The sequence below is a fragment of the Rhinolophus hipposideros genome, assembly GCF_964194185.1.
Source record: "Rhinolophus hipposideros genome assembly, chromosome: 5".
NCBI lineage: Eukaryota > Metazoa > Chordata > Mammalia > Chiroptera > Rhinolophidae > Rhinolophus > Rhinolophus hipposideros.
This window is the reverse complement of record NC_138051.1, coordinates 55,184,997-55,202,063: the sequence shown is the minus strand read 5'-3', so window position 1 is coordinate 55,202,063 and position 17,067 is coordinate 55,184,997. Positions and strand designations below refer to the sequence as shown.

At 43.2% G+C, this 17,067-nt stretch overlaps 1 protein-coding gene across 23 annotated transcripts in view; it reads right to left on the bottom strand.

Moving 5' to 3' along the window:
- Positions 1–679: 679 nt before the first annotated feature.
- TPM1 (tropomyosin 1) overlaps positions 680–17,067 on the bottom strand; it is a 29,557-nt gene continuing 13,169 nt past the window's right edge. For 4 of the 23 annotated variants that reach the window (XM_081049071.1, XM_081049067.1, XM_081049073.1 and 1 more), the window contains 7 exons: positions 16,154–16,287; positions 13,976–14,093; positions 12,661–12,731; positions 11,813–11,888; positions 11,307–11,369; positions 10,936–11,005; positions 680–2,055 (listed from right to left, as the gene is read on the bottom strand). In XM_081049071.1, coding sequence (XP_080905197.1) covers positions 1,973–2,055; positions 10,936–11,005; positions 11,307–11,369; positions 11,813–11,888; positions 12,661–12,731; positions 13,976–14,093; positions 16,154–16,287 — 615 coding nt within the window. In that variant the 3' untranslated portion in view covers positions 680–1,972. Of the gene's footprint in view, positions 2,056–3,007; positions 3,341–6,339; positions 7,959–9,282; positions 9,493–10,935; positions 11,006–11,306; positions 11,370–11,812; positions 11,889–12,330; positions 12,407–12,660; positions 12,732–13,975; positions 14,094–16,153; positions 16,288–17,067 lie in introns of those variants that run through there. The other 19 variants (XM_081049074.1, XM_081049075.1, XM_081049062.1 and 16 more) reach the window with 10 other exon arrangements.

The window sequence follows — 17,067 nt, the reverse complement described above, 5'->3', positions numbered from 1 at the left end:
TACCCATGCAACCAAGTGAGTCTTCCTTTACTTCCATTCTACCATGTTTCTTTTCATGAGCTCGTCCTTCTCCCCCCCCCCCCCCGTAGCCCAAGTTTGGCCAACTAATATTAATTGTTGTAATCTATTTTTGTTTGCTTAAAAGTCTTCAACAGTGACCTACGATATGTTTAGTTTCCAAGTCTGAGAAAATGAAGATGTACTGGAATTTAGAATTCAACATGAGACAGAAAGCAGAAAAATCACAAAGACTCCTTAAAGCGATACCTTTAAGTAGATTCACACTGCTGGGGACAGTGGCAGATTTAGTGCATTAACCCATAATTTGCTGATATGTGTGTATGCCACTGCTGAAGGCTTAGCTGATATTTGAGGGAAAATTTCCAAACCAGTAAAACTACTGCAAAAGTCCTCTTAAGTATGTGGAGATATATACCAATGAGATGGAGAAAGGCTTTTGGAAAAGGTCTTTCCCGTCTGGTGGTGACGTTAACAGATCAATGGGATGCTGCCTTGAGTGCTTCTGGGAGGGCAAACCATGAAACTCAGTTTTCCCCTGGACTTTGGGGTATTGTTTTGCTTTAAGAAACCATTCGTGAGGCAATGTAGGTCGATCACAGGACCTACAGTTCACAAAGTGAAAACATACAAACGACAGGACCACTAAGTTTAGAAAATGTCCTACAATGTGCATTTTATTCCATATCATTATACAATGTTTACATATACAGTAGTCCCCCCTTATCCGCGGTTTCCCTTTCCTCGGTTCCAGTTAACTGTGGTCAACTGTGGTTGCAAAATAATGAAATGGAAAAGTTCAGAAATAAAACAATTTCTAAGGTTTAAATTGCATGCCATTCTGAGTAGTGTGATGAAATCTCGCACTGTCCCGCTCAGTCCCACTAGGGATTGAATCATCCCTTTGTCCAACGTCTCCACGCTACCTGATATTCTACCTGCCCATCAGTCACTTAAGAAGTAGCACTTGGTTATCATATCAACTGTCATGGTATTGCAATGTGTGAGTTCAAGTAACCCTTATTTTACTTAATAATGGCCCCAAAGTACAAGAGTAGTGAAGCTGGCAATTTGGACATGCCAAAGAGAAACCATAAGTGCTTCCTTTAAGTGACAAGTTGTGTATGTAGAGGAAAAAACATAGTATGTATAGGGTTCAGTACTATCCGTGGTTTCAGGCATCCATTAGGGGTCTTGGAACATATCTCCAGTGGGTAAGGGGGGACTACTGTAGTTATAACTCTTAAGAAAATGTTTTTTTTTTTTTTTACCATTTGTATGAAGTGCCTAAATCTCTCACTTTAACATGGAGAAATGAAAAGAGTGGAAATCTACATCACATGCTATCCTATAAGTTGTAATGAGCTGCAAGTGTACCAATTAGAAGGAAACAGAAGTCTTAAAAAGAGCAGCGTGGCTTACACACCCTTGGCTTAGTGAATTCAGGCATACAGAATCCATAGTCTCATCTCATAGTAAAACTCAAGACAAAATAAATTATTGTTGGACAGAACTCAAAATTGTACAATATTGAATGAAAGACCACAGTGGGACTTTTTGTTTAAAGTAGCACCAATCTACACCTGATTGTTTCCAACAGTAACCTTCCTGTTGAACATAGCGTTGGCACTGGGAGTCAAAATCTTTCTGCTTTAGTGAGGATTCCTAGACTGACTGAGCATACTGCGTTGCTAAACTCTCTACAAAGTGTGGCAACATCAACTTGGGAAATGGCACATTTAAATCACTACTGCTCTGACATGGGCTTGCCTTTTCGTGTGTGTGTTCTCCCCCCCACCCCCCACCTAGCTGGTCTTTTGTGGATGTTTCCGTGACAGCGGTAAAAGTAAATAAAAAATGCATTTAAGGGGTTTCATGGTAAGCATGGTGTTTAAAAACAAAACAAAATAAACAACAAAAACATGAAAGAATGTGGTCGCAGCTAAGGAGGTTTTCACATGTTGTTTAACTCCAGTAAAGTCTGATCCAGCATCTGATGCATACTAAGGTTTTCTTCTTTGGCATGAGCCACTTTCTCTGTGGTGGGATTAGAAAATTAAGTCATGAATAGCTGCACTTTGGACACAATGGTGGTTTGTACATTTAGGCAGGCAAACATCAATCACAAACACAGGAGAAGACGATTAGGACCAGGCATGCTTGTAAGACATTACTCATTTCCAGACAAGGACCTACAGAGACGGAAGCCGGCTTTGACCCAAAGGAACTACAGGCACAGCAGGTTCTCACAGAGTGGTCAGGTGAACCTTCACCAACAATCCACGCTGGGACTAAAACACAGGTGGGGTTTGGTGAAGGTTCACTGGTCATGTGCTATGGGAACAGGGAGAGGTGCTTGCAGCACTGAAGTTAATCACAGAGAACATTTCTGAGTTACAGGCAGTTAAGGGTCTGGGAGTTGTGCTGCAACACAATCTCACAGAAAACAAAGATGACGTAAACAGGTTTTCTGACAACTTTTGAAATGATTTATTTCTGTTGCTCATTAAAAAAAAATTATCAACATGTTTCATGCACACTTCAGTAGGACATTCTCTTACTCCTCTCAGTGTTCTATTTATTATCAGCATGACATTCTCACCAGATTCCAACAAGACAGACTGAATAAAGCATACCTTTTAGACAATCAGGGACTTCTGCCATGAGCTCCTGTTTTCAAAAGCTATTTTGCCCAAGCATAGGTACATTGAATCATATTTCAAACACTATACCAGGTATTAAGAAATTAGGAATATGAGTATGTAATAGTACTATATATATACATATTATATATATTACATCCATATATAATATATATGTATATATATATAGTTATACACATACACACCCCTCTGCTTTGGCTTTCTAACTTAAAAGCAGGACTCAGTTCTCTACAGGAAAGAGAAAACATTTTTTTGGGGGGGGGCGTCTTCATTACGTATTAATTCAAACAAGAGGACCTACTGTTGCAAAGAGGAGTGTTGAATTAATTAATTGCTATATTTATTCATAAACACAATGTATGCATTTTACCATACAGCTTTTCTGGGATTAAAGAGAACTGAATTATTCCAGATATATGAGGAAAATGTAGGTAAGGCCAGCCTTTCAGCTGAATCCTTTCATGTACATTTTGGCCGAAAGCAACTGTTTTCAACCCTATAGATGAAGGTACGACAGTCAGTCTTAGATTTCCTGCCCATGGGCTCCATTCCTAGAATTTAGCCCAATTTCTTTCCCACTTAAGTTTAGTCCTCATTCAGGGCCAGCTTTAGTTGGTTAGTTAGGCGGCGGTTTTGCTCAAGTTGCTGGTAGAGTTGATCTGTACAGGTCAGCAAGCAGGTTAGCAGAAGAGAAAGAAGAGGCAGAAGAAGAGAGGTTAGCTAGACGTGGAGTGATGGAGTTAACAGACAGAACACAGAGATACCTCAGACACCGGTCACGTGCTGAGCAGGACGCCTTTACCCTATGGTCATCTGTCCTGTGCTCAGGTAGGTAGATGGTAAAGGCCTGGGAAACTCAGGAAGAGCTAGGATCTCACACTTGTGGGAAAGGGAGGAGAGGGGAGGAGGAGGGAGAGGGAGGAAAAAGGGAGGGGAGGGGAGGGGACGGGAGGGAAAGGGAAAGGAGCAGCAGGGTTTGAGGAGAGAGTGGATGTTCCTATTGTACCTCAGGACAACCGCTGTGTGAACAGAACCGAATGCAGTTTCTGGCATCCAAGGAACTGAGGCAGGGCTGGAGGTGAGCCCAGCGTATCATCTACTCCTTAGTAGGGCTCAGTGGAAATCTTACTGTGAAACTTCAACTTGCTAATTGCTGCTCACCTCTTCCCGGAATCCTTTTCATCTCCATTCCCAGGGCTGGCTTTCCTTTCAGGTAGTACCAAGAGACACTACCCCTTTTGCATTAACACTTTTTGAAACGTAGAACTAAGCTCCCTCTCCCTGCCTCCCAATTACCATGATACAGGATGCAAATTCTGAAAGCTCCCGTACAGCTTTTATACCCTAAACAGCAAAAGAACACTTACTTATCTCCACTCAAAACTGACATAACTTACAAGGTGTGATCCAACAATACAGTGAATGTTTAAATTAAAAAAAAAATTACTACAGTAAGAGACACATTGCCATTAATCCCCTTCAAAATACTCATCCTCGCTTTGAACATACTTATCCCATTGTTTTTGCCACTTTCTGAAGCAGTTCTGGAAGTCGTCTTTCATGAGTGTTTTTAGTGGCTGCCTAATTGTGATGGCTGCCTTGATGTTCTGAATCGATACAAAACGTTTATCTTTCATGGTCATTTTGTCTTGGGGAAGAGCCAGAAGTCTCACTGTGCCAGATCTAGTGAATAAGGTGGATGAGGACACACAGTAATGTTTTTATTTGACAGAAAAAACACACCAGAAGTGATGTGTGACCCGGAGCGTTGTCATGATGGAGGATGATTTATGGCACACTTTGAAACACACCTTCTCCCAACCATAGCTCACACCAGACTGACTGCACCGAACAAGTTGAAACTTGTCACACACTGTTACTAAGGCTCGACAGGCCACTTCCCATATTGAAGACCCCTGCCTCACTGGATAGCGCTCAGCAGCAGCATTCACTGTATTTTTTGATCACAACAGAAAGGCTCCAAGTCACACATCACTTCTGATAGGCAATTTCTGCCAAATAAAAACATTACGGTGTGTCCTCCTCCACCTTATTCACCGGATCTGGCACCAGGCGACTTCTGGCTCTTCCCCAAAGTCAAAATGACCATGGCAGGAAAACGTTTTGAATTGATTCAGCACATCAATGCAGCCATGACAGTGCCATTAAAGACACTCATGAAAGCGGACTTTCAGAACTGCTTCAGAAAGTGGCAAGAACGATGGGATAAGTGTGTTTGAAGTGAGGGGGAGTATTTTGAGGGGGATTAATGGCAATGTGTCTTTTACTGTAATAAATTTTTTTTTTAAAATTTAAACATTCGCTGTATTGTTTGATCACACCACGTACTTCTTGAAGATGGCCCTCATGTTTGGTGCTAGATGGCCGTGTATAAAATTAACAAAATCTTGAACGTCTAGAGAGACCAGTGTGATGTAAATTTGACACATTGGCAAGTAATCTGCTCCCGTGGCAAGGAAGCCAACCGCAAGAGTCAGTCTTGTCTGATGGTCCGGGGACACCCATACAATGACAAGAGCCTGGCACCTACCATGAAAAGTTGGAGGACACATGATTGTTTTGAATGATGCTGACAACCTGGGCCCAGAAATTCTACTTAATGATCTTGAAAAGCTGAGAGTCTTACCCCTGGGAAGAATGAAAATGTGGTGTCTAGCTCAAGGTCTGCTGGGAACTTGATCAATTCTTATTTTACCTTTCTCTTATAATGGTAGGAGATGTGGAGGATGCTATATTCATTATGCCTTCCAGGTTGGACTATCTCCTGCCTTGACCTTTTTTGCCTATCCAAATTTTCTGAATATTCAAAAACCCTGGTCAAGTGTCACCTCCTCCAGGTAGCTCCCAGTCAGAATTATTCTCTTCCTCTGACTCTAAATGCACACCATCTATTAGTTCAGTCTCACTTCACTCATCTATCTTCCCACAAGATGGCCAACTCATCGAGGGCAAAGAACATTTCTGGTTCATCTCTTTACCACGTCCCCACGACCATCCACAGTGCCTTGCATTTGGCATATGCTTGCAAAACCTAAGTCTCACCAGTACATTCATTCTATCACATGGGGGAATATTGCCACAGGCAGGTAGGATGTCTGTTTGCTGAGCCAATGTTTGGCCAAGCTGGAAGAACTTTGGAGAAACCCTAGAGAATCCAGAGGATCACTGTGAATTCAGCTTAAATGACAGCTGTTGCTATCACACCGTCCTTTGGATCTGTTCCATTTCAGCAGACATGGAGCTGGCAGGCCTGGGAGGTCTGAGGGCAGGGACCAGAACTGGTTATACACTTGGAAGTATTTCCCCTCCTGCTCTACCTCCCAGATGTCTGGGCTCTAGTGCCCATCCAGATTGACCAATGCTTTCGGTTTGGCCCAACCAAGGCTCCTGCAGCAGCTGTAGCTATGTATGGCCTCTAACCTTGAAGCCTGGGCTCTGACAATTTCTTGGTAATATCAACTTGCTATTTATCCTCTTGTATATCCGTATCTTCTTGGGCTTTTCCAGATTTGCCTTCCCAATCTATCAATTGCCCATTTTCTCTTGTAGAACATACTTATAGAAAGTGTGAAAGTCTCTGGGAAGGTTTCAAAACAACAGATGTGCCTCCAGAATTAACTATACATATGCTCAGCAGAACTTTGAGATTTGTCATTTTATCTATTGCAGATAGCAGGGTTACTCAGAGAAGGGCCCACTTCTATTACTCTGAATTTAAAAAAGAACAAGGCAAGAATTGTAGTCAAAAGCAGGCCCAAGGAGCCTCAGGAAAAGAAGAACATGAAATTACAGAAATCTTTATTATGCTGTCAAGGGAAAGACATTATCCCGAATCTAAATTTTAAAAGGTCTACTATACCATCACTAAAATACTTTAATTTACAGCCCTCTTAGTATTTATTATCTACTCTGAAGTCTTTGTGGAGCGATTGACAGTATTTTTAGCTTGTCCAAATCTATCTGAGTATGCACTGAGTATAAATAGTGGTACATCAAACCACTTAGGCTAACACAAACTGCACACAAATGAAGATCAACCACATTTAAAACACAGGAGAAATACAGCCAGATTGTTGAGGATGGAGAAATACTGGAAATTAGGAAACAAAAGCCCATGTTAGTTTAAATTTCTAATTTTGCAACGTGTTTTTTAAAAAATCACTTAATTGCTGTTTTCGAACTGAAACAGTGAAGCCCAAATAAAATATAACTATATTCTGAACAATTTCCACTACCTACTTTTTTAGGAGGGAAAAAAAAAGAATCAATGTGTCCACAATTTTCTTTTTTAAATAGCTATTCCTGCAAAAATTATGTATGCATAACCCCTCCTAAAGAATACGTGATGGGTTTAGGAACACAAAAATGAATCTCAACTTGAACATAATCATATTTAGAAAACCTACAATGTCATTTCATGATCAAAACGAAGGTGACTGAGTAATGAATACACGTTCAAAAAGTTGTAACTGTTCTTTGCGCTGTAAAAGCACAATCAACAATAACCTCAGCTTACGTAGTCTGCATCCAAGTTCTTTTTCACCTTTCCCTACATGTGACTTCCTAGCAGGGTGGGAAGGCTACGGGGCCTTCATCAGAGGATTTCAATGGTTAGCCATATCCTGCAAAGCAGGGCCATCTCAAAATCAACACAGAGGGCTCACTACTTCCCCAACTACATCTCTGGCAGAGGTAGACTGCTCAAGGTGGATTTCCGACTCCAACAAGCAGTGCTTCTCAATCCAGACTACCATCACAACCCCTAAAAACAAACAAACAAACAACAAACAAACAAACCCACCCCACAAGTGCCCAGGATCTGACTCTAACCTTTGCAAACTAAAACTCTGAGAGGGACCCGGGGATGAGTATTTTTTTTAAACATCCCACAAGAAACTACTGCCTTAGATACTGTTGGTATGTAATGTATAATGTTCAGAATGAGGGAAAAAAAAAAAGGCAGCCAAAAATTAACCCTCAAATGCGTGAAGCAGATTTGTAGTTTTATTCGGTGTTGAAACTAAAATGTCAATAAATAAGTAAAAAGAATAGCAAACAGAAATAGCTTACACAGTGTTTATTTCACACTGAATGAAGAGCTCCTGTACAACAGAAAGCAGTGTGTGTGGCCCTAGAGCAGGACGCTAAAAGCAAGAACCAGAGGCAGCTGGGGAAGAGACAAACTGCAGCGCTCAGAGAGGTGGAACGTCCAGCTTGATGAAGGGGTCTTGGGAGGAGTGAAGCAAAGAAACTTATCTGCATGAAGAGAAAAGGTGGAAGAAAAAAGAAAAGTGGCACAATGAAAAAAGGGAAACGAAGGCTAACAGAACAGCAGCACTTGAAGCACAGGCAAGAAGCCACATGCAAAACGCGCAGCCAGCCAGCCAGCCACACCTGTGGGAGGAGGTCGGGCCTCATCCCCTAGCATCCCGAGGCAACACAGGCCCCTCTGGGTAAGGGTCAATTTTAAGAAGACCCATGAACCGGATTTAAAACCAAATTTCGTGCTAACACCACTTTTCAGAATATTTAATCATACTCGATGTTACAAGTTTTCCCCACAGAATCACCACGTTTATGGTCGTATGGAAAAAAACCTTGGAGACAGATGATCTGACCTACCCCCTCATTTACAAATGAGGGAGGGGGGATGGAATTCTCTCTAGTTTTCGTGGTGATGTCATGTCTCGAAGGGGAGTGTGGAGATTCTCTAAGCTGTAAGGCAGCAGGCACATGCCATACTCTTCAAGCTGCCATTTTTCTGCATGGGTAAAGGAAGGACAGGTGGGCCTGGAAAATGAAGTTCCCAGCTTATCTGGAATTCAGTGCTAGAGTATCAGAATAAGAAAACCCTCTGTGAAACATTCCAGGTTAGAATTTAAAGAGGCAGTATAAGCTGAATGTTTAAGTTTGGTTAGTAATATGTAAATTAGTTGTGTATGCTCAAGGATCTCATGAAAACAAGACTATTTACTCCAACTCTTACTGCCTCACAGTAGTAACAGCTGGACCACTAACTCCCAAACTCACACTGGACATTCCGTGTTTTATGTCCCATTTCCTTGACACAAGTTCTGGTGTTTACTGGGGTATTTTAATTTCTTTTATATAAACACAGAAAATGAAAGCCTCTGTTACACAGCAGAGGGTTCACTTCTATCTAGAATTCTTCACTAGAGCATTCCAGGAAGAGATGCTCTTTTACAGCACCATTCTTCGGGTGCACTGCATCAAGTTCCTGTCCCTGAAACCCTCAGTAACCTGACCCTTTAGGGTTCTTAAATTTGTATTTCTTTTTTGAAAATGATCACATTTTATTTCACGGAATCTCAGGAAACCAATTTTTGATAGTTCTTTGGGAAGTTGCTGCACAATTGCATGGCCTTCTAATTTTCCTTGAGCCTAGTTTAGTTTCCTAAAAGGACAGTGCTCAAGTCAGTCACATTCCAGCTCACGGCTTGGTGGGAACCATCTAGCTTAAGAGACCGGGCAATGAATGGATTCTGAAGGAAAATGACTTATACATACAGACTTCATCTACTTGGCGTTGGTATTAGTAGAATGTGGACAAAACGACCATCCTAGATTATGCAGAGTTAAGCAGAAAGGTGCAAAGACAGAGATCCTGGAAGCACAGAAGCGAGCGGTGGTGAGTTTATCATGTTAGCATGAGGGCACGGATGTGAGCAGGCAGGGTGGATGAACATTTACATGGAAGTCATATCGTTGAGAGCGTGGTCCAGCTCCTCGCTGATGGCTTTGTACTTCAGTTTCTGAGCATACAGCTCGTCTATGACCAGGAAGTAGAAGGCAGAGGTGCAAGGACATGGAGAGTGATCAAGAGATCAAGGGTGAGTGAGGGTGGCATGGGCGCCATCCCGACACAGCAGCAAGAAAAGGGCAATGCATGAAGGAATTGGTGCCGCAGCAGGTGGCCAATGCAGGAGGCGTGCGTTTTGTTTTTAAATGAATTGGAACAAAAACAAAAAGAACAAAACCCATTAGAAAATAAAACAAGAAAGATGCAATATGAAAATCATAACAAATATGGTAGGTATATCAGCAAACCACGTTAAGCCCTAAACAAAACCACAGAAGGCTGTCTCCTGGCTAATAATAGAATGTCTTTCTCTTCTAGAGCTACACTTTAATTACATCGGAGTAGTCAGCCACCTGCAACTAGAAACAGTGGAAAAAATATCCAAGGGCAGTGTTTTGGAAGAACTGTTTGTGACTACAGTCTGTAATCCTTCATCTGGCTCCACCTTCAAACCACTGACTTCCTGACCAAAGGAGACCACTGGGATGTGCATTTCTTAGTGCCATGTAAATTGCTCCTCGTGGTCTTCCCGCTCAAGCTGCCCTGTTGTGGTCCAGGGGGTCTGACAAGCGAGGACAGCCGCACTTTTTATGGCGGTGCTGTGCCAACTCTGCAAATTAGTTTTTGTATTGATGGTTCCAGACTTTGCTGTACTCCGGCAGGTTTGTTTTGCAACCATTTGTCATTCTCTCTCCTCTGCTAGCTTGGTTATCATCTGCAGCAACCTCTAGTCCCTTCTCTAGCACCTTCCACCTTGGATGTATAGATTTTATGTACTTTTTCTTTTTCACGGCTGACCCTTCATAAGCTTCCAAGCTCAACATTTAGAATTTCTGTGAGACAGAGTCAGTGTGACCACAATAAAACCTAAATATCTTATGGGAGAAATGCTTAAGTTTAATATAATCTCAAAATACAATGCCCTGTTATCTCCTACTCCCCTTTCAGAACACAGAGCATTTGCCAAGGTAACTAATGACACAAAACCCCAAACCCCAACACTGAATTCATACTTGGAAGAAGATGGGTTGTGGCTAAGAACAAATCCATACCATTCTGACAATTAGGAGGTATCACTAATGATAGAAAATATACCAAATGACTGTGGTCATTCTCACCTACAACCACCTTACCCACAGTGAAAACTTTTGAGGAGTGTGAGGTAAAACAGGACGGCAGCTGCCATTACAAAAAGAGACGTGCCCCCGCCTCGTGGCTAACAGTCATCTGATGAGCAGAAGACTCAGGTCCAAGAGTTTAAGAGCCGCAGAATGAAAACCCCAAGGACAGACAGGAGGAAAGTGCAAGAGCAAAGGAGTATATCAAGGTGGATGCACTTGGATTAGAAAACTGTTTGGCCAGGTCAATATTCAACCATAAGGATAAAATTAAAAACAAAACTGAAGATCTTACCTTCTAAGTCATCAATGCTTTTCTCCAATTTAGTTACTGACCTCTCTGCAAACTCAGCTCGAGTCTCAGCCTGTAATGATTCAATTTATTTCAATCAAAATTGGGGAGTTTTAGATTTCCCGTAGCTACAAATATAGGGACAACTAGAGAATGGGAATCAAGCACAGCACCCATACAATGGGTCAGAAACTACTCGTCAGTCAGTAACTGCAGTGAGACGGGGCAGCTAGTGCAACACATTAACTCCGAGACCACCTCTGAATATTCCTGATGTGGAGCACACCTTTAAAATGAAAAAGCCCTGACCTGCTCCATAAAAACACACTCATTTAAAATCCTGCTGGTTTCACCCAAAACACTCATAACATTACCTCCTTCAGCTTGTCAGAAAGGACCTTGATCTCTTCCTCATATTTGTCTTCCTTCTGAGAGTACTGTAATTAGAAAGAACGTTCCAGATGTCAGACCACAGCTCACTCTATACTCATGTCTTCTAATACACAGAGAGTTGCAGCCCAGCCACCAGATGTTGAAGCTCCCAGGAGGTAACGGAGCCTTGGCGATCAAATGGCACACTACAATATAGTCTCTGTTTTCCTGCCTATTGTTTTACATGGGGTAAGAACAAGATAACATCCATTTGGCACTTGGCTTAAATTAAATTTTTACAGATGACTCACATACTCAAAATATATTCTCTATTAAAAAAGAATCTGTTATCCAATAACCATCAGGAAAGCTCCTCAAAACGATGCCATTTATGAAAATGCCTACTGGATGACCGCTTTCCTTGGGAGGGCCTCGGAAGAGAGAAAGCGGGTGTCTTCTGAGTATCTCCTAGAAGACGCCTCCTCCCCACGCCGTGCTCCTCGCCTACCTTCTCGGCCTGAGCCTCCAGGGACTTCAAGTTGTTCGTCACAGTTTTCAGCTCTTCTTCAAGCTCGGCACATTTGCTAATGTTTTCGATCAGAGGCAGAAAGGGTGGGAGACAAGCCAGAAAAAGAAGAAGAGAAAAGGGAGAAGGATGGGAAAAAATGAAAACTGAGTCCTAGAGAACAAAGGGCTGCCTTCAAGTAGCCAAATCATCAGGTAGTAAAACACTCAGTTTCACCATGGACACTGTCCCCCAACCTTGCAGCAGCAAAAGGCAGGGTGACAAAATCCAACAACTTTGAAGTGTGATAATTTGGCTTCTTTTATGGCTGCACCAAAGAGCATTTATGAAGGAAAACAAAGGAGTGTAAAGGACCCAAGAAAGCACTTAAAGCAAGATATAAGATAGCAGAGGGTGTAGTGAAGGTGCAGTCGTTATACCAAACAGACCAGTAGGTATTGGAAGCTGAAAGACGTCTGGGTTGCAGTTAAACCTAAAAACCACACATGAGCCATCAGTACCTTATCCTCTGCAGCCATTAATGCTTTCAAGGTCTGATCCATTATTCTTAATTGTTCTTCCAGCTGTCGAACTTGGCTGTTAGTGGACACAGGAAATGCACAAGGCCATTCTCAAAATCAGTGTGCAGGTAAGGCATGCAGTGATACACGCATTCATACAGACTCCCCACACAAGTCCTCTGTGTTCCAGACTCGTGGCTCATCCACATCAAATGAGCACATAAGGAGCCCGGAGCTGAAACGTAAATGTGCAGCTGCCAGAAGGTCATGCTGTTTAGTCACTGCTCTGCAGCACCCCACACATGGCCTCCTGGCGCCAGGCCCGCTTACCCTTCTGAGAGCTCAGCCCGCTCCTCTGCACGCTCCAGGTCACTCTCAATGATGACCAGTTTACGGGCCACCTGCAGCAGGGCAAACATAATACACACATACCATGGGGCTTGCATGCGTTGAGTAAGAGGGTGTGTGGGGATGGGGATTGGATCCATCAGCCCCTAAGAGATACTGTATTGTCTACAAATAAGAGGATCCTCTTTCCCGGACAGGAGAGAAGTAAGTCTCCATCAGGAGTGCCAATGGAGAGGAGACCAGAGGCTTCTGCTCACAAAGACCCAGAATGGTTAGCTATGAGTGGGCAGTCTCATTTTAAGTCTGACCCAGGTGCAGTCAGTATAATTATATAGTAGCCAGACCAAAATGTGGAAGGAGGGCGAAATATGAGAGTCACAGTCTCAAAAATAGCAGTATGATGAGATGTAATGCATTCTATGCTGAAAAGGTAGGGGCTGCCAAGAAAACACTGAAAATGATCCTGAGAATTTCATCAATTTAGAGCTCTGTACCTCAATCTCCATTTGGTGGAGGAGGTTAAAAATGCCAAGAGAATAGCAAGAGAAGCTAATATGATATGAGCGGTGAGATGACTCAGGAAGTCAAGTCTGCATTCAGTGGAAGAAAGAACCTGAGAGGAGAAGGGATCCTCTGAGGCATTTCAAAATTAGTGGGCATAGTGTAATATGGAAGTAATAATAATAATAATGAGTCGATGCCATTTCAAGATAGCCATGGTACAGTAAGGGCAAAACTAAAACCTTAACTGTCATATTGGCTCTGTTATCATAGGAGGTTGTTTGCATGGGGCCATGACCATGAAATTCACCTGTGACCCTGTGTTGATAATGGGATTCTACCACCTTGAGGAGGGAGGACGACAGATTGAAAACGTCTTCCATGAACTGACTGAACAACTGTTTGGTCCGTACCTCTCCACCACCTGAGCTGGCTGTGCATGGGGACAGCATGAGAAGCTCCTTCCAGACACATGGCCCGATTCTCCCCTCCTGGCCAAAGCTCTTTTGTCTTAGTCTTTGGGTGTGGGAGGTGGAGGGGAGAGGGGGCGTGGGCAGGTGAAGCTTTGGTCTTTCCCAGTGCTATTGACGGACTTCATGATGAAGCCTGGGATCCCCTAGCGGGATCAAATAAGAACCATTTTCTGGAGACAAAGGAACTCTGCTTCTCAGAAGCACTCACATCTGCCAAGGAAGCAGATTGTTTCACTGAAGAACCCAAGGCTGTATCTACAGCTCCCTCCCCAGCCCCAGGCCCCTGCTGGGGGTCTGTGAGGCTGTGGGCCCCAGAATCTGACCTCTTCATACTTGCGGTCAGCATCTTCAGCAATGTGCTTGGCCTCTTTCAGTTGGATCTCCTGAATTTCCATTTTCTCCTCATCCTTTTGGGCTCGACTCTCAATGACTTTCATGCCTCTGAAAAGGAAGCAAGTACCAAGACCCAAGGTTTAGAGGTGACCTCCACAAATCCACAAAAATGGGATTCCTTGCAGACCAAAATAGAGCACAGAGCTTTTATTTTCCAAGCCGTGAAGCAAGAGTTTCCAGAGATGAAGGCAGAAAGATACACACTTTTGTTTACTGTGACCGAACCTCACGTCATGTCTGGTACTGGTGAAACTGTGCAGGAATCTAATGTTAAACGAAACCTACCATGTCAGGATCCTGTTTGAAACTGGGAGGCAGGGAAACAGGAGAGGCCGACATGCTTTACTTGCTATATAAATCATGGGATTTCTTCGCTTTCCTGGAGGGAAGCTTCAACTTGAAAACGGACCAAAGTTAGAATAAAAGCAAACTTATCTTCCTCCTATAAACAAGGTAACTGTCCTTACCTCATCTGCCACGAATGTAAGTATTAGATTGAACTATACAAAATTGCTGATATCGAACCATGTCAGACCTGTAAAAATAGCAGTTCATGAGGGTCAGTCTAATACTTTAGATAAGAAACTATGAATTTTGCCTTTTCTAGAACTCTTTCATAATATACGTGGTGAGAGATGGGACTGACCCCATCTTCTCTGCTGGTAGGTATGTTTAAATCCTATGGCACGATGTGAAGTTCTGGTAGCTATTAACTGATGTATACTGCAGATTTATGGAATAACAAATCATGTGAAAACGGGATTCAATGACCAAAACTTAAGTAGGCAGTAAGATAAGTGAACCACTATTTTTTGACGAAGCACTACCATATACTTGAGGAGACCTGAGTTCTAGTTGGGCTCAGCCATAAGTTGGCTGAGAGACCGGGCAGGCCACATCGGTCTCTTACGTCCCCGTTTTCTCGTTTGTGAAACCAGGGGCTGCAATCAGTGATCTCCGAATTTCTTTTTACTCCAAAGTCTAACATCGCCAGATTGCTTTTTAGGTTCACTAACAAGTGTATTTCAGGAGGAAATCAGCCACAAAACCACTGGTATGTGTGTACACTGTTAGAGGAGATGAGTCATCTTAAAGAATTCCAAAACTCTTGGTTAGAGAAGAACAATATACAGTAGTGACTAATGAGCTGAGAACTTGAGCTAAAAAGCTTCTTTTCTCCTAAAGTCTGAAATCACTCTGTGTCCATGGTGGCAGGCAGCAGCACGTCACTTGAAAGGTGGAGCAATGGACAAAATGAACGAGTGCCTTCACCTGCCCAGGCCACCGTACAGGTCTACACCTCACTGTCTGCGCCTCTCACTGCTGTCATCCCTCAAGCAGCACAACCATCTGTCCTCATGCAGTCTTTCTAGGGGTGTTTCTATGCCCTATGAAGACTTTAACTTCAACAGCTGAGCGTAAGAGAAATGCCTTCTAGAATACACAAAGGTGCTGGTCTATATGGCCTTGGTTCTCCTTCACCACCCATGACGCTGACTCTTGGAGCAGCAAGTCAGGTAGAGCCAGGTTAAGTGGAGCGGGCTCAGGAGACGAGTGTCTGACGGCATTTATGTACGTGGGTGTGCCTTATCAGCACTATTAGGTCCAAAGCAATTTACTTTTGCAGATCATATTTCTGTTTTATCTGTGTTTACTCTTTCACCTGTGTGTTGGGCTATTCGACAACTGATAGTCTGACAGTAAATGAACTGACAGTTCATTTAACCAGGTCTAAGCCAGTGTTTTAAAGACAAAGTTATCTTTTAAAAAAATGCGTAATTGCTGGGGGAGTCAGCAGGAATAAAAGAACCATCATGCATCCCTATAATTTCCTGTTTCCATGTCCACCTCCCTTGTTGGACGGTGAGCTCTATGAGGACAGGAAGAGGCTCCTTTTCTGCGTTGTAACCTTGGGGTATAAGCCCCCATGTGCTTTGCCTAAAAGCATCTATGTTAAATGAACAAAACCAATCAAGTGACACCAGGGATCAAATGAGGAAATCTCAAGGGACTGCAAAATTCTTACACCCCAAAGATGAGAGAAGCCCTTCCATTCCACGAGGAGGAGAGACCGAAGCCAAAGGCTGGGCTGGGTGAGGCGCCCTCACCTCTCGCTCTCGTCGGCTGCCTTCTCGGCCTCCTCCAGTTTCTGCAAAGCTGTTGCCAGACGCTCCTGGGCACGATCCAACTCTTCCTCAACCAGCTGGATGCGTCTGTTCAGGGAAGCTACATCAGCTTCAGCCTAGGCAGAGGGAGCGAAAGGCCTTTCAGTGTTGTGGAGAAAGCGAGGGTAGCGCCTTCAGGAAGGGGCTGAGAATGAAACACTGATTTCACACAGGAGGAAGCCTGGGCCTTGTGGCGAGCTAGCTGTCTCTAAGTGCATTACAAGCCCTGGTCAACTTTGGAGTTCTCAGCTACGTTCATAGACTGATTGGTACAGTGAGTGGGCGCATTTGTGTACCATACACACCACTCTCATTGGAAAGATGGACCATTCGCAAATGCTCTCTCACTTGCTTCCTGTCCTCCATAGAGTCCAACACACTGGCTTTACCCGACTATGAGAGGAGAGCTTCGTTACAGACATGTCACTCACTGTGCACACAGATGACATGACTTATCGAGGCTCAGCCACGTAAGACAAGAGCAATACAGCCAGAAATCAGATGGGGGAGTCTCAATTCTCCTTTCTCTAGACCATTTTCTCAAAGGGGCCTTATCAAGGAGCTAAAACACTTCAAAATTCAGTGGTTCTAAAATATACGCCATACAGACACGACTAAATCCACCACCCTCCCTCCCCGCCCCCATTCAGTACTCCTTCTAGAGTAACTGGTCACACTGGAACAGGGGCCAAGGCAAATTTCCCAAGTGTTTCCTACACAATTCCATTGGAATTTCTAACCCGTCCAGGTTGCCACAAGAAAACTTTCAAACTCCTTAGGAGAAAAGCAGTACAGATACTGTTTTTATTTGTATCCATCTCTGAAATAAGATGTTTCTTTCTTGGGGGTGCAGTGAT